General features: G+C 35.3%; 1 protein-coding gene across 2 annotated transcripts; it reads left to right on the forward strand.

Moving 5' to 3' along the window:
* The first annotated feature begins 537 nt into the window (after window positions 1–537).
* On the forward strand, window positions 538–10,296 carry LOC138322204 (urease accessory protein UreG-like). Of its 2 annotated transcripts, XM_069266255.1 has the most exons (7): window positions 538–599; window positions 1,111–1,163; window positions 2,413–2,552; window positions 6,755–6,879; window positions 7,159–7,255; window positions 8,203–8,350; window positions 9,253–10,296. In XM_069266255.1, exons 2-7 carry the CDS (start codon window positions 1,118–1,120, stop codon window positions 9,486–9,488), a joined length of 792 nt encoding a protein of 263 aa, XP_069122356.1. In that variant the 5' UTR covers window positions 538–599; window positions 1,111–1,117; the 3' UTR covers window positions 9,489–10,296. The 2 variants fall into 2 exon arrangements, with proteins under 2 accessions (XP_069122356.1, XP_069122362.1); XM_069266261.1 differs by lacking the exons at window positions 538–599; window positions 1,111–1,163 and adding an exon at window positions 1,170–1,577.
* The last annotated feature ends 2,127 nt before the right edge of the window (window positions 10,297–12,423 follow it).

Genomic DNA, 12,423 nt, shown 5'->3' on the forward strand with positions numbered 1-12,423 from the left:
TTAACCCAATTATGAAAAAGTCCCCTTAATTCAGTCTCTTCGCTAAATTTCTCTTCAAAAATCGTTTATACAAACTGTCACCCGCTGGCCTAATGGTTAAGGTGTCCGACATTCTACAAACTGTCACCCGCTTACCTAATGGTTAAGGTGTCCGACATTCTACAAACTGTAACCCCTGGCCTAATGGTTAAGATGTAGACCCGATATTCTACAAAATGCCTCTGAACTAACGGTTAAGGTACAGATCGTAAGTGATCGGAACCCCTGGATTATCGAGGTTGACTTTATTGAGATAGTACTTAAGAAAGGAAAAGAGTATACAAAATCAAAAAAATACTACAGCCTCGCTAAACACAAAGACATCCATACACGCATAAGTTAATAACACATTACTACACATTGCCCTGAAAGACCTTATTTCACTGTTAATAGGACGTTGAGCTTATTAAACCAAACCACATCTTTATTAACTTAACTCTAATAAAACCCCGACCGATTCCATATTTCCTCGCCTGGGGAACACCGGATAATATTTACCCTAGGTTAAATCTGACCCTGCACACAAAACAGTCACTCGATCTCAACAGAAGTACACGCAGGTAAGTAACACGCTTTCAACGATAGGTAGCACACGTAAAACAATGTTATTGCACGATTGTCATACATTGACATCGAATGAGCTTCAAAACAGTTCAACATATTGTTAATTACATTTAAGATAACGCGTCATTATAGAATGGGCTATGCATGTATGTGTATACTAGAATTGTAAACAAGCACACATGTGGCAAGTGTCTTTACTGTTAAAGGGGCGCGAGCTTGGCTAGATACTGTATGTTAAAGGAGCAGGTGTAACCAGGATCGAGGATGATGAACAATACATGTACACTATAAAGTAATTTACAATCTCGGTCATTAAAGTTTTAAGTAACGTTCCGATGACCGATATGATCATGAACGATCTTAAATATATAAAAATGCGTACGAGAAGAAAACCAAATCACTCTATCAATTGAAGTGTATAAATATGTAACAATAAAAAGGGTTTTCAACATTAACTAAATAATTACTGTAATGGTCGATAACGGGGATATATTATTTCTTTTATAGAGTTGGAATGATGGAGACTGATGCATCTAGTGAAAATTGTAACTTTATTAAAGGTAAGAGTGATCTTACTTCTAAGGAGGATTACAAAATTGCACTGTCTATGATAAAAATAACACTGAACTCTTAAACTTATCTTTTGTGGTGGTTTCGCTTAGTGAAAAGACAACGAATTATTTTCCTGTTCCTTTGATAATGGCAATGGCTCTTGAAAGTCATTGATAAATATTTACAGTTTGCACTGACATGGACTCAATAAGCATGCATTCTAGTATTATCATTATCAGTGTATAATTAATTTTCTCTTTGTTTCTGACTTTCTGATTGGCCTATTCATTTTTTTTCATTCCATGATGGGAAAAAAACGAGAATGGCGCGGAAACCCGACGTTATCATGACGTCACAATAGAAACATTGACGTTGCGTATTGATTTGGAAAAAAGAATCCCTTGGAAAAAATCATTGGAATCGTACGTGTTAACATATTTCATTTTATAAAGTAGTCTGGACAAATTAATTATAAACATTGAAGTCACTATTTTTCAAATTTCATCGGGGTATGAAATAAATTTTGTTTGCAAACTTTTGTGAGAATCCGCTACGCGGAGTAGCGGATTCTCACAGTTTGCAAACGAAATTTCTTTCATACCCCGATGAAATTAAAAAATAGTGACTTCAATGCTAAATAATGATAGCACAACATGCGCGGCGATTATATTGTTACGGGAATAGTCATGACGTAGCAACGTGGGGTCATGACCTCAGTTTTGGTGGGAACATATGAATGACTCGATTCCAATTAGCTGTTCAATCGAATTCGTTGACGATGACGGGAGAAAAAAAATGGGTATTTTAATAAAAAAAATGCAACTGCCGCGAGAATAAATAGTATTTATTTACGTGAAAAACTGTAAATATAAAGAATATATTTTTATTTTGTTGAGGTTATGAGGGTATAATAGTATAATATGCTTTATAAAATGTTGCGTCAGAATATCACCAACGAACTTCAATGCTGTCCTTGTAACGGATGCTGTAGCAGATTTAGGAATACTTTTGTTGATGACAAAACTTCTTTTCCGTAGGCGTTGACATGATTTGATATAAATACTTTTCAATACGTTAATGTAGGAAATATGAGGCAATATTAACATGACATCCTCTATCTATATGATTTTGTACATTTTATGCAGGTAAGTCCTTCTGAGTTGTTTACATCTGTAAGATATAGCATCAAATAGTTTTCATAGTAATGATTTTGCTCTCCAAATGTTCTTTATTTATTTTTATTTTTTCATGTATAAGCCGGACCGATAGTTTCCGGTTCCGAGGCAAATGGCGGACACAGTCATGGCAACGAGCACGGACACACCCACGAAATCATGGACGGGCCCGGAAAGTTTACGGAACGAGACGTGCCTCTCACGCGCACAGATTGGAAGGAGGTCAGTAAACATTATCATACGAAGATTAGTTTGTCATCATTCCTACAAACCTAACCTCGGTTGATTGATTTTGTTTTCACGCTTTATGATATAAACAGAAGCTGGACAGGTCATTAATCTACGGATGGCCTCCACTGTGACGTGTTCCGTGCGTATAGTGTGTGTGTTTTTGGAGATTGCTGCCGACACTGTAACGTTTCTACTGACATTAACTGAGCGCTCGTCCTTTTAATAAAGTTCTGCTTGGTTCTTTGGACGAGACACATCATAGTTTATAAAGTGATTGTTTCTAGTCCTAAAGCAATCAGCATGATGGAAGTGGGATAACAGGCCCCAGCTTCCCAAACTTATAACTAAACTAAACTACGGCAAAAACCAATTAAAACAGCTTTAAAAGTAAGACCAAATAGAACGCCATTTAAAGTACGGCAAAGTTTAAAAAAACGGCCTAAAAAGTAAGGCATATGTAACTTAAGGATGTACTCTTCTGAGAAGTCAAATTTTAGCCAATTTTAGCCCTTTATAAAAAAAGTTCTGGTATTAAACTTTTGTTAATATTTTGCACATCAACAGGGAAAGGGTTGTTCTTTCTAAATCAGGCAAAAAAATGGGGGGTCCGTGTGCTTACTTTTTTGCCCCATTTGAATATTTGTTATTTTTCAGTATTTTCGAGTAAAAAATAATTGTGCTCAAATTACCATTAAATGTAAAAATAAAGAGACAAAGTGTATCATATCACACATTAATGTTCAATATTTTAATTACCACGAACCCAGTAAAGATTTACAGCAAAAATTACCTCGATACAGCTAAAAAATACTGGCGCAGTGATGATTTAAATAACAACTTCAGTAAAAAATGGTAAAACTGTGGATCTACTCAAAGCGAAAAAAGACACAATTTCAAAATGGCCGCCAAATGGGCCATTTCTTAAAATCCCCATATAAAAAAAATCTACCAAAGCTAGAAATGTGATTTTTTGACAAAATTTGCAACTGGTAACTTCCTACAGATATTGATAGATTTTATTTGAAAATCTCATAACTTCTTTGATCTATGTCGAAACGAGACTTCAACGGGACTGAAACCTCAGAAGAATACAACCTTAAGATAGCATAACTGTGTCATATTGTGTTCCTGTATCTAGACACGTTTACCGACATTTGATTTTGCACAGTCCAATGACGCCATTCATAGTTCGTAGGATACTGTACACCATTCTGACATAATCTGATATACTGTATTATTCTATAGACACTAGGTCAGTGGATGATTTCCGCATGATGTCAACGTGAGACATTCTTCTTAGCATTTTCTGTACATGCTCCGACCACGGGCATTTGCATCTACATGAAAAATAATCACAGCATGTGATGGTAATAATAGATATAGAGAATACACGTTTAGTATCTTACAATACAAGGTTTATTTTGGTGCGAGACTTAGGAAAGCCGAGATGACAAGGCTTTGCCGAGTCATCCCGGCTTTCCGTGTCGAGCACCAAAATAAACCTTGTATTATAAGATACTAACCGTGTATTCTGTTTATCCTGCAACTATTTTGGCATTCAAAACGAAAGCAAATTGACAGTTATTTACTTGGTTTTGTTCGAAGCGAGACGCTTCCTTGATGCGGAGGTAAAGATTCATTCAGTAAACCGAATGAGAGTGTACTCCTTTTTACTGCCGTGGGAAATAAATAAGCGCATTCACAAACAGTATCCGTAATATTATTCAGTGTGATATATCACTGAAACAAAATGAAAATACTCAAAAAACAATAAATACCCATTAAAGAGTTACTTTACAGTACATACCTTTGCCATGAGCCAAGGAAAAGACGACACCGCCATACGAGATTTTCGATAGCGTAAAAATGACGTAATTCCGGTGAATGTTACGTCACGTTTTAGCGGGACTGAATGACGTTTCATTCACCGGAAGGTTCAAGTTCTGGGTCAAGTTAGAAAAAGTTCCGTCAGATATGGAACAAATTCACGTGATCGCATTGACGGATAAAGCATTTCGTATTGACGGATAAAGCACAAGTTTATCCGGCAGTAGTTATCGGTCAGTATGTGGGACAGTTGCAGGATAAAAGAGAATATTACCAAGACATCTATTATAATTATCAAAATAAAAATGCATGGGACTAGGCTCCGAATAACATCATAGGACTTGGTAAGTTTACCTAGTCCTAAACAATCAGCATGAAGGAAGTGGGATAACAGGCCCCGGCTTCCCACACTTATAACTAAACTTCTTAACTCCTATGGGGAATTTTGAATCGATAAATGCCACTCAGACATAAATAGTTGATTTCGTGGGTTTTGCATCGTTTTGGTCATATACACGAAAATTTGGTCATTGTGCTTACATTTTTACCTCATTTAAACATGTTATTTCTCAATATTTTATAGTAAAGAATGTGCTGAAATTAACCTAAAGCTTAAACGAAATAAAGTGATAAAAAGTATATCATTTCACTTATTAATGCTTAACATTTAAAATTCAATAGCCATAGTAAGGATTTACAGAGATACACCTAAGAATGCTGTAGCGCTGATGAGTTCAGTAGAAGTCATTGAAAGAAATGGTGAAATTTTAGCTGTACTTAAAGCGAAGAAACATGCTTTCAAAGTGGTCGTCAAATGGGTCGTTTCTTAAAATCCCTTTATGAAAACATTACAAACAATAGAAATTTAATTTTTGAACTTTTGCAAATGTAAAATTGCTGCAAAAAAACGAAGGCAAAGACCATTAAAAACAGCCTTAAAACCAAGGCAAAGACCAAATTAAATCGCCTAAAAACCAAGGCAAAGACCATATAAAACAGCCTTAAAACCAAGGCAAAGACCATATAAAACAGCCTTAAAACCAAGGCTAAGGGCAAAGACCATATAAAACAGCCTTAAAACCAAGGAAAAGACCAAATTAAATCGCCTAAAAACCAAGGCAAAGACCAAATCAAACAGCCTTAAAACTAAGGCAAAGACCATATTAAACAGCCTTAAAACCAGGACAAAGGCCAAATAAAACAGCCTTAAAACTAAGGCAAAGACCATATTAAACAGCCTTAAAACCAGGACAAAGGCCAAATAAAACAGCCTTAAAATCAAGACAAAGACCATATAGAACAGCCTAAAAACCAAGGCAAATACCAAATGAAATTGCCTAAAGAGTACGGCAAAAACCAATTAAAACAGCTTTAAAAGTAAGACAAAGACCAAATAGAACGCCATTTAAAGTACGGCAAAGTTTAAAAAAAACGGCCGAAAAAGTAAGGCATATGTAACTAAAGTTAGCATGACTGTGTCATATTGTGTTCCTGTATCTAGACACGTTTACCGACATTTGATTTTGCACAGTCCAATGATCCCATTCATAATTCGTAGGATACACCATTCTGAAGTAATCTGATATACTGTATTATTCTATAGAAACTAGGTCAGTGGATGATTTCCGCATGATGTCCACTTGAGACATTCATCTTAACATTTTCTCTACATGCTCCGACCACGGGCATTTGCATCTACGTAAAAAATAATTTCACAGCATGTGTTGGTAATAATAGATCAGAGAATATAAGACATCTATTATAACTATCAAAATAAAAATGCGTGGGACTGCTCCGAATACCATCATTTTCTGTTCATAATACAAACAATATTTAGGTCCAAAAGCTCCGACTCACAGTATACAGTTGTTGACTGGAATTGAAGGCAACAGATGACTTGTTGGACCTGAAGACAAATTGTTGCCCGAGACCGAATACCAACGGCAACAGTTTGTTTGAGAGTCCAACAAATCATATGTTGTCTTGTCTGAAAACCCAGTCGACAACTGTTTTGTTATACCCATTGATTCAAAACAATGCATTGACGTCACGAATTATAGGTGTGACGTCACTCTGGTCCAACAGCACATTGTAACAGTCGATTTTAACAGTTCTTGGGACCGCTCGACGGAACAGTTAATTTATTGGCATTTTTGTCAATAAATTTTATTTAGAAACTATTTTATAGGGGTATAACAATATTTTCTGTATATAACACATTCAAAATATTTATGTACAAAACGCACCGACTAACAGCATTATTATATGTAAAAACGCTCCTCTCTCCTCCCTACCTGTATCTTTAGGTGTCATTAAAAATCCCGTCGTCACTAACGATGTAATCAAAACTGTATTTATTTCTATAGAGAGCCTTTACTGTTGGTATAGGAGGTCCCGTAGGATCAGGCAAGACCGCTCTAGTTCTGGCACTCTGTAAACACCTTCGGGAAACTCACAACATCTGCGTGGTAACCAACGACATTTTCACAAGGTAAGTTCACTTCATTTTATGATTTTATATTTGTAACTGTTTTTGGGTTTCAGTTTGCATGCATTTTCTTTAAAATCTTGTCAGAGTTAAAACAAGTTAAACGTGCCTCACTTGAAAACAATTTTGTCAATACCATACGTATGTTTGATAGTTCTTAATAAAGCTAGAATTCACAGAAAGGGAAAATAATCGAACTTTCTTGAATCTTAAAATATTGAACATTTAAACAAGACATGAGTAATTATTATGATATGCAAATGTTGATATGTTTTAATACAGAGAGGATTGGGAATTCCTAGTTCGAAACAAAGCTCTCCCCGAAGAGCGCATGAGCGCAGTGGAGACCGGAGGCTGCCCACATGCCGCTATTAGAGAGGTGCGTTCTGTGGAAGATGGTAGAAATACCAATAAAACAGGATCCATCATGTGTAATTAATGATTTTTAAATATCGCCTTTCACCTTAAAGGGACAATTCATTCTACGAGAACATTAAAATTTGTATATATATCGGAAAACACCCAGTTCTAATGGAAATTAGATCAGTCGGTTTTACTGTGATATGTCAGAAAATCCCAAGGTGGTGAAATGCGTGTGAATTGTTCAAACTCACTCGCTGTCGGCCATTACACATTGTGGTCGAATATCTTGTATGCCGAACCCAGTCCCTTGCTCGTAGAGTAATGCTACTTTTGTCTAGAACTGCTCAAATCGCTCTGACTGAAGTGTGTTTACCTTATTAGGTGAATTGTCTTGCCTAAAAAATCATTATATCACCTTCACAGTGGTTATGTAGTTCATTTGTTTAACGTGCATGACTTTGGCTCGGATATTGGTACAGCATACATATTGTACCTGCTTAATCGTATTGATCAACGATTTGTAATTACAACGGTATCAATTAAAATACTAAACAATGACGTGGAATTTGTCAATATCTTATGTTATATGTTTCATAAGAAATGTAGAACAATACATTTATGTCATATTTTGCTTCTTTGTTATGTAAAAGAATTAGCCTGAGTGAATTGTCCCTTTAATAATAGAATATTTCTCTAATACCCATTGTATGCGTTTATAAAGTAACTTCTGATAAAGTGAAGTAATGACGGTGATTAACTTATTCAGATGATTACAATAGTTAGTTTTAAGGTTTGAGATTATTCTGATGGGGACGCCATTTGTCAAGTCATTCAATCCTTGCTTTTTTTCGGTCTATTTAAATGTTATTCATTGAAGCTTTTCGTTTAAATGTAAGGAATGAAGCCACAAAAACATGTCTGATATTGCTGAAAATTCATCCAATTGTTTCACTTCTATTATAGGATTACTCATTAAATATGGAAGAAGTACGAGAACTTACAAAGAAGTTTTCTCCGAAGTTAGTTATAATAGAGTCAGGGGGAGATAATCTCGCCGCCAACTTTAGCAGAGAACTTGCCGACTATATCATCTATGTCATTGATGTGGCAGGTAAGGTGTCCCAGATGTGGTTGATAACGACACCCGGACATGTGTAATGCTATTTTTTAAAATTCATGTAACATTTCCAATTTCCTGGAAATGTCACCAATAAGGTTTTCTGAACTAAGTTAGCTAAATTTTCATCATAAAAGATTTTTGTCTTGGCCTCACTATGACTCGCTTACATTCTTAGCCATAGTTATTGCCTATAATGTTAAAAGAATTATATGAATACACTCTCATTTTGTCATCAGCATGTTTAGGTTTAGCTTCATTCTCTCCCATTTTGTCATTTGCATATTTAGCTTATTACGAATATTCGCTCCCATTTTGTCTTTAGCGTATTTAGCTTATTATGAGTATTCGCTCCCAATTTGTCTTTAGCATATTTAGCTAATTATGAATACCCTCTTTCATGTTGTCTTTAGCATGTTTAGCTAATTATGAACATTCGCTCCTATTTTGTCTTTAGTATGTTAGCTAGTCAAGTGATGTATTATAAATGGTAGTATTCGTTACATAGTTACTGTAACTGCTGCTATATAGATTGCTTTCATCATGTCGTCAATTATTTATCTGCTATCCTCACAACGCATCTCTATGATCTTTCACTTCACTTTAATAACGTCACCATTTTGTTTGTGAACTATATTCACCTTTTTGTATAAGAGGTGTTACTGATGTATATAGGAATAAGATACCTGGACCAAGTGAAAGAATATATCCGCTAAACTAATATTATTGAGATTATGATATTTTATAATTGGTATCAAAAATGTACTGTTAACTGGTCTTTGTTTTTTTATTATTTACATTCACTCCATTTTTTCAAAATTGGCTAGGTTTTTTTTTTAAAGAATCAGGTAGTAATTATATTGGTTGATTCATACCATTGCGTTTTTTCTACACAGGAGGGGATAAAATCCCACGTAAAGGCGGCCCTGGCATCACACAGAGTGACCTGCTGGTCATCAACAAGACTGATCTAGCGGAGGCGGTGGGGTCCGACCTGAAGGTGATGGAGAGAGATGCTGCGATGATGAGACAGAGCGGTCCAACGCTCTTCACCCAGGCAAAGCATAATATCGGAGTACCGGAGATCGCCCAACATATCCTGACGGCCTGTAACAACATGACGAGACTATGACACGCACTTAAAGGCACAACAACTGTCTACTTCGGGATATAAGTGGACATTTTCTCTCATTTGTTCCATTTCATATCAATTTTTTGCCTTTTTAAATTCATTTTGCATCACATTTGTCGCAACGATTTGATCTCGTGTCTATATGACTTAGTGACTTTTCAGTATAGTGATCTATTTGTATTTTTCCTCTTGTATTAGGAACGTATTTAGGACCCAACTGCCAGTAAAACACGAGACAAATGTTGAATTACAATATGAATTATATCTACCGGTAAATATAGATAAAGGTAATGATTTGAAGCTATGGCTTGTAAAAGATTCACGAATTCCTCTGTTATGTCATCCTCGATACTCCAGTGCTTCCGATCACTTACGATCTCTACACCCCTGGACTATCTCATAGTGAAATTGAAGGCAGCTCAGCTGAAAATATTTGACCAATCACAGACCAGCAAAGATTTCCTTTGAAGACTACAGAGAGAGCGACGCCCAACTTCAAAGCCTCATAGTCAACCACAGTGTACCGTTATACGGCTCTTTTGATGTACATCAAAGGACTAAATTACCTGTTCTGTTGCCTCCATTTTTACGATGAGATAGTCCAGGGGTGTAGAGATCGTAAGTGATCGGAACCCCTGGAGTATCGAGGATGCTGTTATGTACGTAAGAGTTAGTGTTCCTTACAGGGAAATGTTCGTCCTGCTTGTCTTGAAGTTGCAATAGATAAAAGTTTATATATAGTGTATAGTCCTTTACGCAGTCTTCCTTTAGTTAATATTATTAATAAATTTTTACCTGATTCATAAAAGATGTGTTGATGTGTTGCTAAGAATCTTCTCTTTTCAAAGTTAATATTGTTTCTTCTGCCTCATTGAATGATCGTTACAATAATGGATTTCAACATTTGACCTTTGACGTCTGAAAAAACCTTGCACTCAGAATAAAAACAATGTGGATGTTTTAAATACCATACAATATACAGCTGACTCTTGGATATCTTAATAACTTGCTTATCACTGAGTGGCCGTAGAACGCCCCAAATAGATAATTATACTTTCATTAAAATATGGATGGTAGGAGAAGGCGTGTGTAGGCATGTTGCCCTATTCTTATTGTCTTTAACATCTGACAATAAAATATATCTGAAATGAAATGAAAGGTAGGTTTTCATTTGTATACAAACAGGAATTGTATTCTAAACAATGATAATGATTTTGATTATCAATGATTTCTGGCTTAATAACCACCTGCGTTAAAATGTTACAAGCTACATATTTCGAAGGCGTCAATATTAATCATTTGTATTAATGTGAGGAAATGCTACAAACTATTTACCATGCATCATCAACAATTGCTAATGGCGAAATCACTACAAACTATTGACCTTTTTGTATAGGACAATTTTTGAAGTTAAATCATGTTTTAGTAAACATTGTATTGGACCCATAAGGATTGAATTCGTCGAGTGGTCAATGTTTATCTATACTGTGATGGTCACGACTACTGGGCAATTTATGTAAACAATTAATTAGGCTTAACCTGATAAAAGAAGTAAAGTGACGGTATAACAACTTTCATTTTTCATTTAAACCAATTGTATTGAAAAAACGATAGGATTGGACAACATATAAGCCTATATAAATCCTCTCCTAGCCAGAGATTATACAAATTAATAAACATACTGTTGATAAATTTAAGCAAATAAGGTAAGTGTCGAAGAATATTATTAATATGCCATATGTTATAATTGATGTTCCTATAGATATTTAAGTCTGAAAATAAATTCTTATAAGCATTTTTTGAAATAATTTTATAAGGGAGATAATTCAGTAATATACAGCTATATAACAACTTGATTCCCCTGCTGGAATGACTGATTTCGCATGCGGAAATCATCAATATGGTACTTTTTCTTTCTTATATGCATCAAACTGAAATTAAACGAAACGCTTACACGAAATTTACCTGAAATAAGCGGAATCTCTTTCAGGATTTCAGGACTTGAAATTTACCTTACTTCCATATTGAAATTCACAAAGATCAAATTATGATCAATTTCGGTTCAAATGAATGTGACAGTCTGAAACATTTCAGATTTAGAATTTGAAACTGACGTGATCAAAATTCCAGAATGATTTCTGATTTCTTGAGCATTAAGTCGTTGAAGATTTAGAAACTGTACTTTCCTAGGTGATGTGGTACGTCCGGTCCCTATTCAAACCAGAGGCCAAGTTATTTCTGATCCTGCTCCTTTACGGGGAAAGTGAAAACTGCTTACATCAGTCTCTCGTGTCCGAGTAGATTTCTTCTCATGTAACATTCTGAGCACAGTTATTCAAAAGGTTGTTACCTTAATCTTTTGATTAGTGAAATTTTCATTTCTTTTTTACTGCAAACACCATGATTAAAGTCGAGAATGGAGTTCTTTTTAAAAAATGTCATAAATATTCTTTAAAGTTTACACTAAAAGAACTTGTGTTATCTTGATTTGAACATTATCGTTAAACTGTGATTAGCCTTTTCTCACATGGCTAGCCATGTAAGATAGAGTTGTCCCATGAAAGACAGCTATGTAAGATTAATAAAATCTGTTACCTGTAAATGATCGAGATCGGATTATCTTAGTCGAGGGCTAAGATTTTGTAACATAATCCCAACCGAGGCGTTAGTCGAGGTTGGGATGTTACAAAATCTTAGCCCGAGACTGAGATAACCCGATCTCGATCAATTATAGGTAATAGATTTTTTTTCTCGCGCCTCTAAGATATAACGAAACCCATCTATACGAGTTCAGAACTAAAATTATCCCGTCTTGGGCCTCCTGGTTCAAAGCCGATTAACCATTTCATCTGCGCTGCGATTTCAGTCATTCCACGTAAAACTATAGTTCGGTTATATCAAAGAAAAACGATGATCAATCGGTACATAGTGTTTT

The sequence above is a fragment of the Argopecten irradians genome, chromosome 1, assembly GCF_041381155.1.
Source record: "Argopecten irradians isolate NY chromosome 1, Ai_NY, whole genome shotgun sequence".
In the NCBI taxonomy this organism is placed as follows: Eukaryota; Metazoa; Mollusca; class Bivalvia; order Pectinida; family Pectinidae; genus Argopecten; species Argopecten irradians.

What these genes read in the sequence shown, in the direction of transcription:
- LOC138322204 (XM_069266255.1), top strand. Translation starts at nt 1,118, where the DNA reads ATGATGGAGACTGATGCATCTAGTGAAAATTGTAACTTTATTAAAG. An exon ending in AAATTGTAACTTTATTAAAG is followed by an intron (nt 1,164 to 2,412) that starts GTAAGAGTGATC and finishes TTCATGTATAAG; the next exon opens with CCGGACCGATAGTTTCCGGT. An exon ending in CGCGCACAGATTGGAAGGAG is followed by an intron (nt 2,553 to 6,754) that starts GTCAGTAAACAT and finishes TTATTTCTATAG; the next exon opens with AGAGCCTTTACTGTTGGTAT.